Raw genomic sequence first — 21,366 nt, 5'->3', positions numbered from 1 at the left:
GGAACTGGGGAAATCAGCAGCAGATATGAGGGGGAGCAGCAGTAACGGAAGGAGGAGCATCAGGAACTGGGGAAACCAGCAGCAGATATGAGGGGGGGCAGTAACGGAAGGAGGAGCATCAGGAACTGGGGAAATAGGCAGCAGATATGAGGGGGAGCAGCAGTAACGGAAGGAGGAGCATCAGGAACTGGGGAAACCAGCAGCAGATATGAGGAGCAGCAGTAACGGAAGGAGGAGCATCAGGAACTGGGGAAACCAGCAGCAGATATGAGGAGCAGCAGTAACGGAAGGAGGAGCATCAGGTACTGGGGAAACCAACAGCAGATATGAGGAGCATCAGGAACTGGGGAAACCAGCAGCAGATATGAGGGGGAGCAGCAGTAACGGCAGGAGGAGCATCAGGAACTGGGGAAACCAGCAGCAGATATGAGGGGGAGCAGCAGTAACGGAAGGAGGAGCATCAGGAACTGGAGAAATCAGCAGCAGATATGAGGGGGAGCAGCAGTAACGGAAGGAGGAGCATCAGGAACTGGGGAAACCAGCAGCAGATATGAGGAGCAGCAGTAACGGCAGGAGGAGCATCAGGAACTGGGGAAACCAGCAGCAGATATGAGGGGGAGCAGCAGTAACGGAAGGAGGAGCATCAGGAACTGGGGAAATCAGCAGCAGATATGAGGAGCAGCAGTAACGGAAGGAGGAGCATCAGGAACTGGGGAAACCAGCAGCAGATATGAGGAGCAGCAGTAACGGCAGGAGGAGCATCAGGAACTGGGGAAATCAGCAGCAGATATGAGGGGGAGCAGCAGTAACGGAAGGAGGAGCATCAGGAACTGGGGAAACCAGCAGCAGATATGAGGGGGGGCAGTAACGGAAGGAGGAGCATCAGGAACTGGGGAAATCAGCAGCAGATATGAGGAGCAGCAGTAACGGAAGGAGGAGCATCAGGAACTGGGGAAACCAGCAGCAGATATGAGGAGCAGCAGTAACGGCAGGAGGAGCATCAGGAACTGGGGAAATCAGCAGCAGATATGAGGGGGAGCAGCAGTAACGGAAGGAGGAGCATCAGGAACTGGGGAAACCAGCAGCAGATATGAGGGGGGGCAGTAACGGAAGGAGGAGCATCAGGAACTGGGGAAATAGGCAGCAGATATGAGGGGGAGCAGCAGTAACGGAAGGAGGAGCATCAGGAACTGGGGAAACCAGCAGCAGATATGAGGAGCAGCAGTAACGGAAGGAGGAGCATCAGGAACTGGGGAAACCAGCAGCAGATATGAGGAGCAGCAGTAACGGAAGGAGGAGCATCAGGTACTGGGGAAACCAACAGCAGATATGAGGAGCATCAGGAACTGGGGAAACCAGCAGCAGATATGAGGGGGAGCAGCAGTAACGGCAGGAGGAGCATCAGGAACTGGGGAAACCAGCAGCAGATATGAGGGGGAGCAGCAGTAACGGAAGGAGGAGCATCAGGAACTGGAGAAATCAGCAGCAGATATGAGGGGGAGCAGCAGTAACGGAAGGAGGAGCATCAGGAACTGGGGAAACCAGCAGCAGATATGAGGGGGAGCAGCAGTAACGGAAGGAGGAGCATCAGGAACTGGGGAAACCAGCAGCAGATATGAGGAGCAGCAGTAACGGCAGGAGGAGCATCAGGAACTGGGGAAACCAGCAGCAGATATGAGGGGGAGCAGTAACGGAAGGAGGAGCATCAGGAACTGGGGAAATCAGCAGCAGATATGAGGGGGAGCAGTAACGGAAGGAGGAGCATCAGGAACTGGGGAAACCAGCAGCAGATATGAGGGGGAGCAGCAGTAACGGCAGGAGGAGCATCAGGAACTGGGGAAACCAGCAGCAGATATGAGGAGCAGCAGTAACGGCAGGAGGAGCATCAGGAACTGGGGAAACCAGCAGCAGATATGAGGAGCAGCAGTAACGGAAGGATGAGCATCAGGAACTGGGGAAATCAGCAGCAGATATGAGGGGGAGCAGCAGTAACGGAAGGAGGAGCATCAGGAACTGGGGAAACCAGCAGCAGATATGAGGAGGAGCAGTAACGGCAGGAGGAGCATCAGGAACTGGGGAAACCAGCAGCAGATATGAGGGGGAGCAGCAGTAACGGCAGGAGGAGAATCAGGAACTGGGGAAACCAGCAACAGATATGAGGAGCAGCAGTAACAGCAGGAGGAGCATCAGGAACTGGGGAAACCAGCAGCAGATATGAGGGGGAGCGGTAGTAACGGAAGGAGGAGCATCAGGAACTGGGGAAACCAGCAGCAGATATGAGGGGGAGCAGCAGTAACGGAAGGAGGAGCATCAGGAACTGGGGAAATCAGCAGCAGATATGAGGGGGAGCAGCAGTAACGGAAGGAGGAGCATCAGGAACTGGGGAAATCAGCAGCAGATATGAGGAGGAGCAGTAACGGAAGGAGGAGCATCAGGAACTGGGGAAATCAGCAGCAGATATGAGGAGCAGCAGTAACGGAAGGAGGAGCATCAGGAACTGGGGAAACCAGCAGCAGATATGAGGGGGAGCAGCAGTAACGGAAGGAGGAGCATCAGGAACTGGGGAAATCAGCAGCAGATATGAGGAGGAGCAGTAACGGAAGGAGGAGCATCAGGAACTGGGGAAACCAGCAGCAGATATGAGGGGGAGCAGCAGTAACGGAAGGAGGAGCATCAGGAACTGGGGAAACCAGCAGCAGATATGAGGGGGAGCAGTAACGGCAGGAGGAACATCAGGAACTGGGGAAACCAGCAGCAGATATGAGGGGGAGCAGCAGTAACGGAAGGAGGAGCATCAGGAACTGGGGAAATCAGCAGCAGATATGAGGGGGAGCAGTAACGGCAGGAGGAGCATCAGGAACTGGGGAAACCAGCAGCAGATATGAGGAGCAGCAGTAACGGAAGGAGGAGCATCAGGAACTGGGGAAACCAGCAGCAGATATGAGGGGGAGCAGTAACGGAAGGAGGAGCATCAGGAACTGGGGAAACCAGCAGCAGATATGAGGGGGAGCAGCAGTAACGGCAGGAGGAGAATCAGGAACTGGGGAAACCAGCAGCAGATATGAGGGGGAGCAGCAGTAACGGCAGGAGGAGCATCAGGAACAGGGGAAACCAGCAGCAGATATGAGGGGGAGCAGTAACGGCAGGAGGAGCATCAGGAACTGGGGAAACCAGCAGCAGATATGAGGAGCAGCAGTAACGGAAGGAGGAGCATCAGGAACTGGGGAAACCAGCAGCAGATATGAGGAGCAGCAGTAACGGAAGGAGGAGCATCAGGAACTGGGGAAACCAGCAGCAGATATGAGGGGGAGCAGCAGTAACGGCAGGAGGAGCATCAGGAACTGGGGAAACTAGCAGCAGATATGAGGAGCAGCAGTAACGGAAGGAGGAGCATCAGGAACTGGGGAAACCAGCAGCAGATATGAGGAGGAGCAGTAACGGCAGGAGGAGCATCAGGAACTGGGGAAACCAGCAGCAGATATGAGGGGGAGCAGCAGTAACGGAAGGAGGAGCATCAGGAACTGGGGAAACCAGCAGCAGATATGAGGAGGAGCAGTAACGGAAGGAGGAGCATCAGGAACTGGGGAAACCAGCAGCAGATATGAGGAGGAGCAGTAACGGCAGGAGGAGCATCAGGAACTGGGGAAACCAGCAGCAGATATGAGGAGGAGCAGTAACGGCAGGAGGAGCATCAGGAACTGGGGAAACCAGCAGCAGATATGAGGAGGAGCAGTAACGGAAGGAGGAGCATCAGGAACTGGGGAAACCAGCAGCAGATATGAGGAGGAGCAGTAACGGAAGGAGGAGCATCAGGAACTGGGGAAACCAGCAGCAGATATGAGGGGGAGCAGCAGTAACGGCAGGAGGAACATCAGGAACTGGGGAAACCAGCAACAGATATGAGGAGCAGCAGTAACGGAAGGAGGAGCATCAGGAACTGGGGAAACCAGCAGCAGATATGAGGGGGGGCAGTAACGGAAGGAGGAGCATCAGGAACTGGGGAAACCAGCAACAGATATGAGGAGCAGCAGTAACGGAAGGAGGAGCATCAGGAACTGGGGAAACCAGCAGCAGATATGAGGGGGAGCAGCAGTAACGGTGGGAGGAGCATCAGGAACAGGGGAAACCAGCAGCAGATATGAGGGGGAGCAGTAACGGCAGGAGGAACATCAGGAACTGGGGAAACCAGCAGCAGATATGAGGGGGAGCAGCAGTAACGGAAGGAGGAGCATCAGGAACTGGGGAAACCAGCAGCAGATATGAGGAGCAGCAGTAACGGCAGGAGGAGCAGCAGTAACGGCAGGAGGAGCATCAGGAACTGGGGAAACCAGCAGCAGATATGAGGAGCAGCAGTAACGGAAGGAGGAGCATCAGGAACTGGGGAAACCAGCAGCAGATATGAGGGGGAGCAGTAACGGAAGGAGGAGCATCAGGAACTGGGGAAACCAGCAGCAGATATGAGGGGGAGCAGCAGTAACGGCAGGAGGAGCATCAGGAACAGGGGAAACCAGCAGCAGATATGAGGGGGAGCAGTAACGGCAGGAGGAGCATCAGGAACTGGGGAAACCAGCAGCAGATATGAGGAGCAGCAGTAACGGAAGGAGGAGCATCAGGAACTGGGGAAACCAGCAGCAGATATGAGGAGCAGCAGTAACGGAAGGAGGAGCATCAGGAACTGGGGAAACCAGCAGCAGATATGAGGAGCAGCAGTAACGGAAGGAGGAGCATCAGGAACTGGGGAAACCAGCAGCAGATATGAGGAGCAGCAGTAACGGAAGGAGGAGCATCAGGAACTGGGGAAACCAGCCGCAGATATGAGGAGAATCAGGAACTGGGGAAATCAGCAGCAGATATGAGGAGCAGCAGTAACGGAAGGAGGAGCATCAGGAACTGGGGAAATCAGCAGCAGATATGAGGGGGAGCAGTAACAGAAGGAGGAGCATCAGGAACTGGGGAAACCAGCAGCAGATATGAGGAGCAGCAGCATTAACAGCAGGAGGAGCATCAGGAACTGGGGAAATCAGCAGCAGATATGAGGGGGAGCAGCAGTAACGGCAGGAGGAGAATCAGGAACTGGGGAAACCAGCAGCAGATATGAGGGGGAGCAGCAGTAACGGCAGGAGGAGCATCAGGAACAGGGGAAACCAGCAGCAGATATGAGGGGGAGCAGTAACGGCAGGAGGAGCATCAGGAACTGGGGAAACCAGCAGCAGATATGAGGAGCAGCAGTAACGGAAGGAGGAGCATCAGGAACTGGGGAAACCAGCAGCAGATATGAGGGGGAGCAGCAGTAACGGAAGGAGGAGCATCAGGAACTGGGGAAACCAGCAGCAGATATGAGGAGCAGCAGTAACGGAAGGAGGAGCATCAGGAACTGGGGAAACCAGCAGCAGATATGAGGGGGAGCAGCAGTAACGGCAGGAGGAGCATCAGGAACTGGGGAAACTAGCAGCAGATATGAGGAGCAGCAGTAACGGAAGGAGGAGCATCAGGAACTGGGGAAACCAGCAGCAGATATGAGGAGGAGCAGTAACGGCAGGAGGAGCATCAGGAACTGGGGAAACCAGCAGCAGATATGAGGGGGAGCAGCAGTAACGGAAGGAGGAGCATCAGGAACTGGGGAAACCAGCAGCAGATATGAGGAGGAGCAGTAACGGAAGGAGGAGCATCAGGAACTGGGGAAACCAGCAGCAGATATGAGGAGGAGCAGTAACGGCAGGAGGAGCATCAGGAACTGGGGAAACCAGCAGCAGATATGAGGAGGAGCAGTAACGGCAGGAGGAGCATCAGGAACTGGGGAAACCAGCAGCAGATATGAGGAGGAGCAGTAACGGAAGGAGGAGCATCAGGAACTGGGGAAACCAGCAGCAGATATGAGGAGGAGCAGTAACGGAAGGAGGAGCATCAGGAACTGGGGAAACCAGCAGCAGATATGAGGGGGAGCAGCAGTAACGGCAGGAGGAACATCAGGAACTGGGGAAACCAGCAGCAGATATGAGGGGGGGCAGTAACGGAAGGAGGAGCATCAGGAACTGGGGAAACCAGCAACAGATATGAGGAGCAGCAGTAACGGAAGGAGGAGCATCAGGAACTGGGGAAACCAGCAGCAGATATGAGGGGGAGCAGCAGTAACGGTGGGAGGAGCATCAGGAACAGGGGAAACCAGCAGCAGATATGAGGGGGAGCAGTAACGGCAGGAGGAACATCAGGAACTGGGGAAACCAGCAGCAGATATGAGGGGGAGCAGCAGTAACGGAAGGAGGAGCATCAGGAACTGGGGAAACCAGCAGCAGATATGAGGAGCAGCAGTAACGGCAGGAGGAGCATCAGGAACTGGGGAAACCAGCAGCAGATATGAGGAGCAGCAGTAACGGAAGGAGGAGCATCAGGAACTGGGGAAACCAGCAGCAGATATGAGGGGGAGCAGTAACGGAAGGAGGAGCATCAGGAACTGGGGAAACCAGCAGCATATATGAGGGGGAGCAGCAGTAACGGCAGGAGGAGCATCAGGAACAGGGGAAACCAGCAGCAGATATGAGGGGGAGCAGTAACGGCAGGAGGAGCATCAGGAACTGGGGAAACCAGCAGCAGATATGAGGAGCAGCAGTAACGGAAGGAGGAGCATCAGGAACTGGGGAAACCAGCAGCAGATATGAGGAGCAGCAGTAACGGAAGGAGGAGCATCAGGAACTGGGGAAACCAGCAGCAGATATGAGGGGGAGCAGCAGTAACGGAAGGAGGAACATCAGGAACTGGGGAAACCAGCAGCAGATATGAGGGGGAGCAGCAGTAACGGCAGGAGGAGCATCAGGAACTGGGGAAACTAGCAGCAGATATGAGGAGCAGCAGTAACGGAAGGAGGAGCATCAGGAACTGGGGAAACCAGCAGCAGATATGAGGAGCAGCAGTAACGGAAGGAGGAGCATCAGGAACTGGGGAAACCAGCAGCAGATATGAGGAGCAGCAGTAACGGAAGGAGGAGCATCAGGAACTGGGGAAACCAGCCGCAGATATGAGGAGAATCAGGAACTGGGGAAATCAGCAGCAGATATGAGGAGCAGCAGTAACGGAAGGAGGAGCATCAGGAACTGGGGAAATCAGCAGCAGATATGAGGGGGAGCAGTAACAGAAGGAGGAGCATCAGGAACTGGGGAAACCAGCAGCAGATATGAGGAGCAGCAGCATTAACAGCAGGAGGAGCATCAGGAACTGGGGAAATCAGCAGCAGATATGAGGGGGAGCAGCAGTAACGGAAGGAGGAGCATCAGGAACTGGGGAAATCAGCAGCAGATATGAGGGGGAGCAGCAGTAACGGAAGGAGGAGCATCAGGAACTGGGGAAATCAGCAGCAGATATGAGGAGGAGCAGTAACGGAAGGAGGAGCATCAGGAACTGGGGAAATCAGCAGCAGATATGAGGGGGAGCAGTAACGGAAGGAGGAGCATCAGGAACTGGGGAAATCAGCAGCAGATATGAGGAGCAGCAGTAACAGAAGGAGGAGCATCAGGAACTGGGGAAACCAGCAGCAGATATGAGGAGCAGCAGTAACGGCAGGAGGAGCATCAGGAACTGGGGAAACCAGCAGCAGATATGAGGGGGAGCAGCAGTAACGGAAGGAGGAGCATCAGGAACTGGGGAAATCAGCAGCAGATATGAGGAGCAGCAGTAACGGAAGGAGGAGCATCAGGAACTGGGGAAACCAGCAGCAGATATGAGGAGCAGCAGTAACGGCAGGAGGAGCATCAGGAACTGGGGAAATCAGCAGCAGATATGAGGGGGAGCAGCAGTAACGGAAGGAGGAGCATCAGGAACTGGGGAAACCAGCAGCAGATATGAGGGGGGGCAGTAACGGAAGGAGGAGCATCAGGAACTGGGGAAATCAGCAGCAGATATGAGGAGCAGCAGTAACGGAAGGAGGAGCATCAGGAACTGGGGAAACCAGCAGCAGATATGAGGAGCAGCAGTAACGGCAGGAGGAGCATCAGGAACTGGGGAAACCAGCAGCAGATATGAGGGGGAGCAGCAGTAACGGAAGGAGGAGCATCAGGAACTGGGGAAACCAGCAGCAGATATGAGGGGGGGCAGTAACGGAAGGAGGAGCATCAGGAACTGGGGAAATCAGCAGCAGATATGAGGAGCAGCAGTAACGGAAGGAGGAGCATCAGGAACTGGGGAAATCAGCAGCAGATATGAGGGGGAGCAGTAACGGAAGGAGGAGCATCAGGAACTGGGGAAATCAGCAGCAGATATGAGGAGCAGCAGTAACGGAAGGAGGAGCATCAGGAACTGGGGAAATCAGCAGCAGATATGAGGGGGAGCAGCAGTAACGGAAGGAGGAGCATCAGGAACTGGGGAAACCAGCAGCAGATATGAGGGGGAGCAGTAACGGAAGGAGGAGCATCAGGAACTGGGGAAATCAGCAGCAGATATGAGGGGGAGCAGCAGTAACGGAAGGAGGAGCATCAGGAACTGGGGAAATCAGCAGCAGATATGAGGAGCAGCAGTAACGGAAGGAGGAGCATCAGGAACTGGGGAAATCAGCAGCAGATATGAGGGGGAGCAGCAGTAACGGAAGGAGGAGCATCAGGAACTGGGGAAACCAGCAGCAGATATGAGGGGGAGCAGTAACGGAAGGAGGAGCATAAGGAACTGGGGAAATCAGCAGCAGATATGAGGGGGAGCAGCAGTAACGGAAGGAGGAGCATCAGGAACTAAGGAAACCAGCAGCAGATATGAGGGGGAGCAGCAGTAATGGAAGGAGGAGCATCAGGAACTGGGGAAACCAGCAGCAGATATGAGGGGGAGCAGCAGTAACGGAAGGAGGAGCATCAGGAACTGGGGAAACCAGCAACAGATATGAGGAGCAGCAGTAACGAAAGGAGGAGCATCAGGAACTGGGGAAACCAGCAACAGATATGAGGAGCAGCAGTAACGGAAGGAGCAGCATCAGGAACTGGGGAAACCAGCAGCAGATATGAGGGGGAGCAGCAGTAACGGCGGGAGGAGCATCAGGAACTGGGGAAACCAGCAGCAGATATGAGGGGGAGCAGCAGTATCGGAAGGAGGAGCATCAGGAACTGGGGAAACCAGCAGCAGACATGAGGGGGAGCAGCAGTAACGGCAGGAGGAGCATCAGGAACTGGGGAAATCAGCAGCAGATATGAGGGGGAGCAGCAGTAACGGAAGGAGGAGCATCAGGAACTGGGGAAATCAGCAGCAGATATGAGGGGGAGCAGCAGTAACGGAAGGAGGAGCATCAGGAACTGGGGAAACCAGCAACAGATATGAGGAGCAGCAGTAACGGCAGGAGGAGCATCAGGAACTGGGGAAACCAGCAGCAGATATGAGGGGGAGCAGCAGTAATGGAAGGAGGAGCATCAGGAACTGGGGAAACCAGCAGCAGATATGAGGGGGAGCAGCAGTAACGGAAGGAGGAGCATCAGGAACTGGGGAAACCAGCAGCAGATATGAGGAGCAGCAGTAACGGAAGGAGGAGCATCAGGAACTGGGGAAACCAGCAGCAGATATGAGGGGGAGCAGCAGTAACGGCGGGAGGAGCATCAGGAACTGGGGAAACCAACAGCAGATATGAGGAGGAGCAGCAGTAACGGAAGGAGGAGCATCAGGAACTGGGGAAACCAGCAGCAGATATGAGGGGGAGCAGCAGTAACGGTAGGAGGAGCATCAGGAACTGGGGAAACCAGCAGCAGATATGAGGGGGAGCAGCAGTAACGGAAGGAGGAGCATCAGGAACTGGGGAAACCAGCAACAGATATGAGGAGCAGCAGTAACGGCAGGAGGAGCATCAGGAACTGGGGAAACCAGCAGCAGATATGAGGGGGAGCAGCAGTAATGGAAGGAGGAGCATCAGGAACTGGGGAAACCAGCAGCAGATATGAGGGGGAGCAGCAGTAACGGAAGGAGGAGCATCAGGAACTGGGGAAACCAGCAGCAGATATGAGGAGCAGCAGTAACGGAAGGAGGAGCATCAGGAACTGGGGAAACCAGCAGCAGATATGAGGGGGAGCAGCAGTAACGGCGGGAGGAGCATCAGGAACTGGGGAAACCAACAGCAGATATGAGGAGGAGCAGCAGTAACGGAAGGAGGAGCATCAGGAACTGGGGAAACCAGCAGCAGATATGAGGGGGAGCAGCAGTAACGGTAGGAGGAGCATCAGGAACTGGGGAAACCAGCAGCAGATATGAGGGGGAGCAGCAGTAACGGAAGGAGGAGCATAAGGAACTGGGGAAACCAGCAACAGATATGAGGAGAATCAGGAACTGGGGAAACCAGCAGCAGATATGAGGAGCAGCAGTAACGGAAGGAGGAGCATCGGGAACTGGGGAAACCAGCAACAGATATGAGGAGCAGCAGTAACGGAAGGAGGAGCATCAGGAACTGGGGAAACCAGCAGCAGATATGAGGAGAATCAGGAACTGGGGAAACCAGCAGCAGATATGAGGAGCAGCAGTAACGGAAGGAGGAGCATCAGGAACTGGGGAAACCAGCAGCAGATATGAGGGGGAGCAGCAGTAACGGCAGGAGGAGAATCAGGAACTGGGGAAACCTGCAGCAGATATGAGGAGAATCAGGAACTGGGGAAACCAGCAGCAGATATGAGGAGCAGCAGTAACGGCAGGAGGAGCATCAGGAACTGGGGAAACCAGCAGCAGATATGAGGGGGAGCAGCAGTAACGGCAGGAGGAACATCAGGAACTGGGGAAACCAGCAGCAGATATGAGGGGGAGCAGCAGTAACGGCAGAAGAACCATCAGGAACTGGGGAGACCAGCAGCAGATTTAAGGGGGAGCAGCAGAAACATTCTCACCTGAAGAGCCACTTTGTACAGCTGGGTCATGGTCAGAATGGACTTTTTCACCACATTGACATTCTCATCCTTTAGGAGCATGTGGAGATTGGCAATTAATTTAATCAAGAGCTCATTATCCAGCTTACTGTAAAGAGAGGCCAAAAAAAGCAAAAATGTGTCAGCGGGTGGACTGACCTCTCCCACCCACACATAACATGGAACAGAATAGTAAGTGGATATCCCACACTCTCAGATCTCAGTCCTCTTGTTGCTTCGCTGTAACTTAACATTGAGATAATTAATGTATCTTTCCCCAGTACTGTAATAGTCTATAGTATGTTGTATATTGTGTGTAACACCTGTCTTACCTGCAGCCACACCCTCAATCGTATTGCCAGAGATTGCAGAACAGATCTGTTCTTTCATGGATGGACCGTTATATGTACCAAATGCAATGAGTGAAGAAGCCTTTACCATTTTCCTGCTACCGTGTAATATATGACCAGACCCGGGGTGGCAGTAGGGGTCTACACTAATCAGGCTTTTAAACAGGGAACCAGCACATTCTGACTGCACAAAAGACATAGGTATGATCCTTTTAATTATATACAAAGTCAGTTTGGGGGTGAGCTTTTGGTGCGTGGAGCTCCCTATATTGCTCTGGCTGGGCCACCTTGGGGCATCACCACCTTACATTTACTTTTAACACTTATATCACATTGTGTTTGTTTTAGATTTATGTAGCTTTCTTCACATATTTTTTACACTTCTAACACTGCTCAGCTAAACTTCACATTCTAACACTTTACTGCTGTCCTCTTCTTTTCTTTTACATTCAGCAGCCTCTTTCATTTGCTTAACACTGATCTTTCACTCCTATCCTTTTTTTCTGTGTGATGCCCTGGGGTGGTTTGGCTGGGGTGGTCTGGGGGTGCTCTGCGTCCCGGAGGTGAACCCCTATAGTGTTAGGGACCTGTCCGATGAGGTCACCGTGAAGCAGGTGGGCAGGATCATATACTGGCCAATATATGCCAAGAACCTCAAATATTATATTATGGTTACAATAATTTTAATGGTGTATGGTGCACCTGCACCCTTTGTTCCTATGTTGTAGTATTACAGTACTTAGTCCCAGCAAGGTAGCACATCCCATTATAATAAGCTAGGGTGTGCAGTCCAGGCCCCGTTTCCATATAGACTAATCAGATGCTGACATTTTCTGCACGATGAGGGAATCGCTTGGGGATCTAGTAATATTCCTGTACTCTAAGTGCTGGAGACACTTACAGCCCTCAGATTCCAAACACGTATCAGCCAGAAAACATTCTACAGTACAAGTTGTTGGTTCAGATCCTGTCTGTGTAACACATTTATCCAGAGGTCCAATGTACTCAAGTAACTCTCTGTAGTGTTCACTCTAGGATTGTTTTAGGCAGGGCGCTAGAATCCGGAAGAAACACAGTACAGCAAATCCTGCTGAAGGCGCTTCAATCAGTCTCTTGGCAACCAGTCAGGTGTGCAAAGTAGGAGCTATTGTGCTTGATATACACCTACAGTATTTGCTGGCGTATAAGACTACTTTTTTGCCCTGAAAAACATGCCTCCAAGTTGGGGGGTCGTCTTATACGCCGGGTGCACTTCAGTTGGGATAGACATAGCTGCCATAGTGGCCTTCCGATACTCGCCCGGTGCCCATAGTGGCCTCCCGATGCCCGCCCACCTCATTCTACTCACCATCCAGTATCGCGCGATATCCAGTGCGGCCGCGGCGGGTCACTGGTGCCAATTACAGGGAGATGCAGGGACTGGCCGGAGGCGCTGCAGTCGCGTTGTGGCCGTACAATGGTGACAATGACAGGTACTGTAATGGCACTAATACTAATGGCACTCATGTGAAACCGGTAACACTAAATGCACACAGGGGTATACTTTTATACATTTTACAACTTTCTCCTCGCCCCCTCCCCCCTTCTTATGCATACCTTGATAAATACTCCCTATCCAAATCTCTTATCAGGTCATAATATACAGTATGTCACAAATCTGATGTTCTTTTACGTTTTATTTGGTGTGTGGAAGGGGGTAGTCTTATACGGCGAGTATATAACAAACTCTATATTTTGAGTGGAAATGTTGGGGGTCGTCTTATACGCCCAGTCGTCTTATACGCCGGCAAATACGGTACCTCCCCCACATACTGATATACACCTAAACCAATATGGTACCTCCCCACATGCCAATATACACCTATACACACACGGTACCTCCCCACATGCAGGTATACACATGGTACACCCCCCCCCCCCTCCATGCTGATATACAGATAGTCTATAATAACACACACAATAACTTACCATGCCTCTTCAATGAAATTGACAACAAATTTCCGAACTTCTACAGATTTATCTGCCTGGAAAGCGATGATTTCCTACAAAGAACGATTGTGGGATTATACAGAGGAAGATACAACTCGTACCTACCGTATTAATTCCAGCACAATCACTTACATCCAGAAAGTTATCCAGCAGGGTCGGTTCCTTGTTTATTATAAGCTCCTGAACCTGCAAGTGAGGAGAATAAATGTGAGGTACATACAGGCCCACATCCAGGCCACGGGGAAGACCGGGAACTCACCTGTTTCAGCATGGTAATTTTGGAGTCATTTGTGGCGAGAGCAGCCGTGTTCAACAATTCCACAACCTGAAATGATGTAAGTAGACAAACATAAAATACCTGTGAGGTACCTACCTACGCTGCGTTATATGAAGAGACTGCCCAGCACTCCCGCCCCCATTCCACCTCATGTCTGCCCGGATATTTCAGTAACCAAGCCCCCACAGGAGAGGCTAGAGAGGAACAGAAGATCTAATGTATGACTGGCCGTCTTGCAGCACCCCATTATACAGTGCTGGAGACCCAGCCCGCGTGGCCAAGATGGCGGCTGCACCAATACAGCCACATAGCTTTACATGTATACACCCATATTACACCACAAAGGATGAGAACTCAGGACCTACACCAGCCTAACAATATCCTCCACCACGCACACACATGTACACTTACCTTCTCAGAGGTGGACATTACATCTGGTGCCCCCTCATCTTGGGAGAAAAACTGAGACGCCATGCTGACGGCCATGTCTAAAATGAGAAGATGGATTTTATTACTTCTTCACCTCACACATATACCTCACAGAGGCCCACACCTCACACAGATACCTCACACTGAGGCCCACACCTCACAGACACCTCACAGAGGTCCACACCTCAGATACCTCACACTGAGGCCCACACCTCACAGATACCTCACACTGAGGCCCACACCTCACACAGATACCTCACACTGAGGCCCACACCTCACACAGATACTTACTTCACACTGAGGACCTCACCTCACACAGATACTTACTTCACACTGAGGACTTCACCTCACACAGATACCTCACACTGAGGCCCACACCTCACACAGATACCTCACACTGAGGCCCACACCTCACACTGAGGGCCGCACCTCACACAGATACCTCACACTGAGGGCCACACCTCACACAGATACCTCATACTGAGGGCAGCACCTCACACAGATAACTCACACTGAGGCCCACACCTCACCCTGAGGGCCGCACCTCACAGATACTTAACTCACACTGAGACCTGCACCTCAAACAGATACCTCACATTGAGGCCCGCACCTCACACAGATACTTACCTCACACAAAAACCTCACACTGAGGCCGGCACCTTACACAGATACTTACCTCACACTGAGGCCCAAACCTCACACAGAGGGGCACTATATGGGGGACAGAGGAAATGCTCTGCATGCAGAGAGAGAGGCGCTGCATGGGGGCAGAAGAAACGCTCTGCATGCAAAGAGAGGGACGCTGCATGGGGGACAGAGGAAAAGCTCTACGTGCAGAGACAGGGGCGCTGCATGGGGGGCAGAGGAAAAGCTCTGCGTACAGAGAGAGGAGCGCTGCATGGGGGGGCAGAGGAAAAGCTCTGCGTACAGAGAGAGGAGCGCTGCATGGGGGGCAGAGGAAAAGCTCTGCGTGCAGAGAGAGGGGCGCTGCATGGGGGGCAGTGGAAACGCTCCGCATGCAGAGAGGGGGACGCTGCATGGGGGCAGAGGAAAAGCTCTGCATGCAGAGAGGGGGGCACTGCATGGGGGGACAGAGGAAAAGCTCTGCATGCAGAGAGAGGGGCGCTGCATGGGGGGCAGAGGAAACGCTCCGCATGCAGAGAGGGGGATGCTGCATGGGGGGCAGAGGAAAAGCTCTGCATGCAGAGAGGGGGGCACTGCATGGGGGGCAGAGGAAAAGCTCTGCATGCAGAGAGGGGGGCACTGCATGGGGGACAGAGGAAACGCTCCGCATGCAGAGAGAGGGGCGCTGCATGGAGGGCAGAGGAAACGCTCTGCATGCAGAGAGAGGGGCGCTGCATGGAGGGCAGAGGAAACGCTCTGCATGCAGAGAGAGGGGCGCTGCATGGGGGGCAGAGGAAATGCTCCGCATGCAGAGAGAGGGGCGCTGCATGGAGGGCAGAGGAAACGCTCTGCATGCAGAGAGAGGGGCGCTGCATGGAGGGCAGAGGAAACACTCTGCATGCAGAGAGAGGGGCGCTGCATGGGGGGGCAGAGGAAATGCTCCGCATGCAGAGAGAGGGGCGCTGCATGGGGGACAGAGGAAACGCTCCGCATGCAGAGAGAGGGGCGCTGCATGGAGGGCAGAGGAAATGCTCCGCATGCAGAGAGAGGGGCGCTACATGGGGGACAGAGGAAACGCTCTGCATGCAGAGAGAGGGGCTCTGCCTGGAGGGCAGAGGAAATGCTCCGCATGCAGAGAGAGGGGCGCTGTATGGGGGAGCAGAGAAAATGCTCTGCATGCAGAGAGAGGGGCTCTGCATGGAGGGCAGAGGAAACGCTCTGCATGCAGAGAGAGGGGCGCTGCATGGAGGGCAGAGGAAATGCTCCGCATGCAGAGAGAGGGGCGCTACATGGGGGACAGAGGAAACGCTCTGCATGCAGAGAGAGGGGCTCTGCATGGAGGGCAGAGGAAATGCTCCGCATGCAGAGAGAGGGGCGCTGCATGGAGGGCAGAGGAAATGCTCCGCATGCAGAGAGAGGGGCGCTGCATGGGGGGCAGAGGAAATGCTCCGCATGCAGAGAGAGGGGCGCTGCATGGGGGACAGAGGAAACGCTCTGCATGCAGAGAGAGGGGCTCTGCATGGAGGGCAGAGGAAATGCTCTGCATGCAGAGAGAGGGGCGCTGCATGGAGGGCAGAGGAAATGCTCCGCATGCAGAGAGAGGGGCGCTGCATGGGGGACAGAGGAAACGCTGTGCACGGAGCACATATCATGACTTTTATTGGGGAAAAGTCTCAGAAAAATGAGAGTAGTGTAAAAGAATATAAGAGGGAAGATCTGCGCAGCAGCCAGGGCTAGAAACATGCGAGCGCTATTATGGAATATGCGACTAGTAACACACATGATAAAACGTTACACTGCACCGCAACACACAGGACTATACATGGAAACAATGATGTTATACCGGCTCCCCCGCCCTATCCTTACCCTAATACTCCCCTCCGGTCCTCATCACCAGCCCCTACCGGTCCCTGGTATAGTGTAGAACAGAGCAGCCACAGGGGCCCGGAGGGAAGCACTAGGGTGAGGATAGGGCCAGTGAGGCTCACCCCGTATACACCCGGTTCTCTATCCTTACCCTAATACTCCCCTCCGGTCCTCATCACCAGCCCCTACCGGTCCCTGGTATAGTGTAGAACAGAGCAGCCACAGGGGCCCGGAGGGAAGCACTAGGGTGAGGATAGGGCCAGTGAGGCTCACCCCGTATACACCCGGTTCTCTATCCTTACCCTAATACTTCCCCCCGGTCCTCGTCATCTGGCCCCTGGTATAGGGTGGAACAGCAGACAGCAGGGAGAGGGACCCACCAGCAGCAGCCACAAGGGCCCAGAGGGAAGCACTGCGGGGAGGATGAGGCCCAGTTACCCAGTGTGGCCGGAGAGACCCTCCAGCCACAGGGGTAATGGCGGCCGTGGCAGTGAAGGGGTTAACTCCTCGTGCCCGGTGCCATTTTGAGAGACAATGGGCGCTTGACGCCACTTTTTCAATGCAACTGTTGCTAGGCACCATATTTGAAATGTACTTACGGCGCTGGGCGCAGTCTGTTTAAAAATAGGTTTAATAATGTGTCTTAACATGTCATATGTAGTGCTCTGTGCACAATTGCAGGAATGCATGTTTAAATGTCTTTATATTTAAGATGTGCTCACCTGTGTTTTAAAGGGGAAAATGCACTTACTATATCTGCCTGAATAAGCATCTCCTATTCTCTGGGAATAGGAAGTGGCATGCTAATCGCCTCTGCTAGCAGAGAGGTGTGAATGACAAAACCGTTTTGATCTGCACGGCAGGTAGTGGCTGTGAGTGTCAGATTGGGTTGGGAACCTGTATTTATTTATGTAGCTGGTTTCATTGATATATGAATCCTGAATGGTAGATGCAGGAAGGAATAACATTTGTTTGGGAAATAAAATACAAACCGTATTTGAAGCTATGTGATAAATCAGGATTTTGGTACTTACCGATAAATCCCTTTCTCCGATTCCACAGGGGCCACTGGAGCGTAGTTACAATGGGGAAATAGTAGGCAGTAATTGGGAGCTGGCACTTTAAAATTCTCACACTGTGGCTAGCTCCTCCCCTACTATCTCCCCTCCAAGCCAGTCTACGTAAAACTGTGCCCGAGGAGAGCTGGAATAAACAAACCTTAAGGTAGAGGAGGTTAATGACGCCCTGTAAACCAGGATAACACAAACCAAACCTGGAACAGAACCTAACAAACAACAGGCTAGCCCAAACTCAACAAGCAGTCATATAGTGATCTGCAAACCTTTAAGCAAAAAACAAGGAGGAACAGCGCTGGGCGGGCGTCCAGTGGCCCCTGTGAAATCGGAGAAAGGGAGTTATCGGTAAGTACCAAAATCCTGATTTCTCCTTCATCCACTAGGGGCCACTGGAGTGTAGTTACAATGGGGACGTCCCAGAGCTCCCAAAAACGGGTGGGAGAGCGCTGAGAGTCCTGTAAAAACTGCTCGGCCAAACTGTGATGCAGAGGCCGCAAAAGTGTCAAACTTGTAGAATTTGACTAAACGAATGTCGGTCCGACCAAGTAGCCGCCCGACAAAGTATTCATGGAGACCCCACGGGAAGCCGCCCACGAAGGTCTTGCAACGCGCGTAAAGTGCGCTGAAATGGAAAACGGAGGCTCCCTAGCAACCGCCAAGAAGACTGTCTGATGGTCAGATGTATCCAACGGCCCAGCGTATGCTGGGACCCCGGCTATTTAGTACGGGAGCATCGTACAGCACAAAGAAGAAAAACACTTCGTCGAATAGCCTAAGACCGCTGTAGAGAGAGTCGGCGAGCCCTGACAACATTCAAAGAGGACCGAAAAACGCTAGTGTCAGATTTATATGAAAAATGGACATCCCCTCTGGAAGAAACGACTGCTGAGGCCGAAGCTCAGCCGGGGGAGTTGCTAATAGAGAACTCCCTGAAAAAGAGGCCGAACTTACGGCCGCTAGGCTAATCTCTTTTGGAAGAAAACCGAAAAAGGCAGAGAGCTAAAATTCCAGTCATTGTGGTTTGAAGCGCAGCGGAGCCAAACCTCCCAGAGAAACCAAAGATGAATGGTAACTGAAAGAAGGGGAAAATCCCTTTTATCCTTATTATGTCCCATAAAGTTTTCCAAAAGTGGCAAAAGCGAGAAGAGGTAACAGACTTCTGAAATCGGGGCCCAGTAGGCCTAACCGAACTAGGGAACTCCTCCCTTCTGAGGTCTCGTGAACAGTCACCCGGTTAAACGAAACAAGTGTAAGATTGAACAAAGAAAAGGACCCTGTTGAAGTAGACAGTCCAGTCGAGGTAGGAGCCCAGGCTCCTCTACTGACAACAGGTGTATCTGTATCTTCAAGTCATGCGTGGCCCAACCAGCCCACCGAGAGGACTAGCACGCATAATTCCCTCCTGTGTTACCGAACATGAGGTAGAAATAGAAAAGGAGGCAGGACAGAGTAACCAGAAAACTCCCCGGAGCCCTGAGGGCCTCCTCGGCTACTGCCGCCAGAGCTCACGTCCGAGAGTAGTAAAGGGTTAAAGAGTCAGTCAGAACGCCCTGAGGTCGAACCGAAATCTCCGCCCACAGCGGACCGGCTGACAAAACTCCGGGGAATGTTCCCTCACCCGGGAGTCTGACCTGGAGGCTTGACCTGGAAAAAAGATTGTTGTCCCCCGCTCAGAGAGGAATGTAGGCGACCACTCATTGCGTCGCAACTTGACTGAAGGAATAGAGTACCTGGTGCCGAGGAAGGAAAAATCCTCTGACGGACCGTGTTGAGAAACGTCTACGAGGAGCATAGATTGGATCTGTGTCGAACCAGAAGCTCCTGGATCCTCTGGATATTCAGAAGCCACCTAATGTACAGAGTGGGATAGTAGCAGTAGATTGTCCCATTAGGGAACCAACGTCACCTACTGTCCTTGAAAAAGAGTTATTGTGTGATCTTCCTGAACCCTGTGGGAGCGGAAGAGAGACCGAAAGGAAAGGACTGACAGTGAAAATGAGAATCCTGTAATGCGAATCTGAGAAAAGCCCGTCCAACGGAAATCAGTAAACAGGCATCCCTGAAGACAAGGGACACGTAAAACACCCTTTCTTGTTCAAAACTAGCAATAACAGACCGAAAGGATTGTAAGGCCAGAATAGGCCTGGCCAACTGGCTTCGGAACGTGAACAGAAAACAAAGGCCTGAGAACTGTCCCGATTCAAAGGATATCTGAGAAACAGGGATCAACACCCTTTGCGGTTAGAAGCATATGGAGTGCCGCCTGCAGTATGACTCTCTTGACTCCTGAAACGGTTGTACTGCAAAATCTAGTCTGTAACCGCCCAATCCTTCTCAGTACTCCCCGTAGGACCACCGACATGTCCCTACCCTGGGACCCTCCAGGTGGTAGGAAGGTCTGACCTGTAGTGGGTGTATAGGATGACCTAAACTCAGACTGGACCGAGGATGCTGAACCGCTGCTTCAGCCTGTCACCCTGAGATCCCCTGGCGACGGAGATATCGCGTGTGGAGTCGAAAGCTTGAAAGCCACGGAAAGATCTAGAGGAAAAAACGGTAAAGGTCTGTCCTGAAGCTGGGGCAGCAGTAGGAGAAAGAAAAGTGGACTTACCTCCAATGGTTCAAGAAATCCTGCAGAAAGTTCCTTCCCCAGAACCATCTGCCCTGTAGGATTTCATGTTCACCTGTCACTGTCGCAGCCCCAGAGGTCGTCGGGTTAAGACAGCCCAAGCGAAAATGCAGGTTCCGAGTATACAGACGTGGAGACCTCAAAAGAATATAAAGCAGAATAGTGATTCTGATGTGTCCCAAAGCATCAGTTGATCCTGATGCGAAATATCCTGTAACCTAGAGGACAATTGGTCCACAACCTACCTGCTCCGGACAAGGTAGAACCCAGCTGCCGCATATGTGTCTTCGATGGATACCTGAGCAAGGTTGCTCAGGAAAACGGCAGCTTGTTGGACCGGTGATACATCGAGGGGTAAACCCTGGAGAGGTTCTGATACCATTCCCCTCCGTCTGCGGGGAGAGGATAGGAAAAAATAAGTATTTACTTACCGATAATTCTATTTCTCGTAGTCCGTAGTGGATGCTGGGGACTCCGTCAGGACCATGGGGTTTAGCGGCTCCGCAGGAGACAGGGCACAATAATAAAAGCTTTAGGATCAGGTGGTGTGCACTGGCTCCTCCCCCTATGACCCTCCTCCAAGCCTCAGTTAGGATACTGTGCCCGGACGAGCGTGCATAATAAGGAAAGATATTGAATCCCGGGTAAGACTCATACCAGCCACACCAATCACACCGTACAACCTGTGATCTGAACCCAGTTAACAGTATGATAACAACGAAGGAGCCTCTGAAAAGATGGCTCACAACAAGAATAACCCGATTTTTGTAACAATAACTATGTACAAGTATTGCAGACAATCCGCACTTGGGATGGGCGCCCAGCATCCACTACGGACTACGAGAAATAGAATTATCGGTAAGTAAATTCTTATTTTCTCTAACGTCCTAAGTGGATGCTGGGGACTCCGTCAGGACCGTGGGGATTATACCAAAGCTCCCAAACGGGCGGGAGAGTGCGGATGACTCTGCAGCACCGAATGAGAGAACTCCAGGTCCTCCTCAGTCAGGGTGTGCCCCTGACCAAGTAGCAGCTCGGCAAAGTTGTAAAGCCGAGACCCCTCGGGCAGCCGCCCAAGATGAGCCCACTTCCTTGTGGAATGGGCTTTTACTGATTTTGGCTGTGGCAAGCCTGCCACAGAATGTGCAAGCTGAATTGTACTACAAATCCAGCGAGCAGTCGTCTGCTTAGAAGCAGGAACACCCATCTTGTTGGGTGCATACAGGCTAAACAGCGAGTCAGATTTTCTGACTCCAGTCGTCCTGGAAACATATATTTT

General features: G+C 52.9%; 1 protein-coding gene across 1 annotated transcript in view; it reads right to left on the bottom strand.

Moving 5' to 3' along the window:
• The window catches only part of SYMPK (symplekin scaffold protein), an 81,442-nt gene that overhangs the window by 35,014 nt on the left and 25,062 nt on the right, over positions 1-21,366 (bottom strand). Inside the window, exons 2-6 of the mRNA XM_063938450.1 lie at positions 13,875-13,951; positions 13,446-13,511; positions 13,319-13,372; positions 13,166-13,239; positions 10,830-10,956 (exon numbers count right to left, since the gene is read on the bottom strand). Coding sequence (XP_063794520.1) covers positions 10,830-10,956; positions 13,166-13,239; positions 13,319-13,372; positions 13,446-13,511; positions 13,875-13,949 — 396 coding nt within the window. The 5' untranslated portion in view covers positions 13,950-13,951. The remainder of the gene's footprint in view (positions 1-10,829; positions 10,957-13,165; positions 13,240-13,318; positions 13,373-13,445; positions 13,512-13,874; positions 13,952-21,366) is intronic.

The sequence above is a fragment of the Pseudophryne corroboree genome, chromosome 8, assembly GCF_028390025.1.
Source record: "Pseudophryne corroboree isolate aPseCor3 chromosome 8, aPseCor3.hap2, whole genome shotgun sequence".
Classification (NCBI taxonomy): Eukaryota; Metazoa; Chordata; class Amphibia; order Anura; family Myobatrachidae; genus Pseudophryne; species Pseudophryne corroboree.
This window is presented reverse-complemented; position numbering and strand designations above follow the sequence as displayed.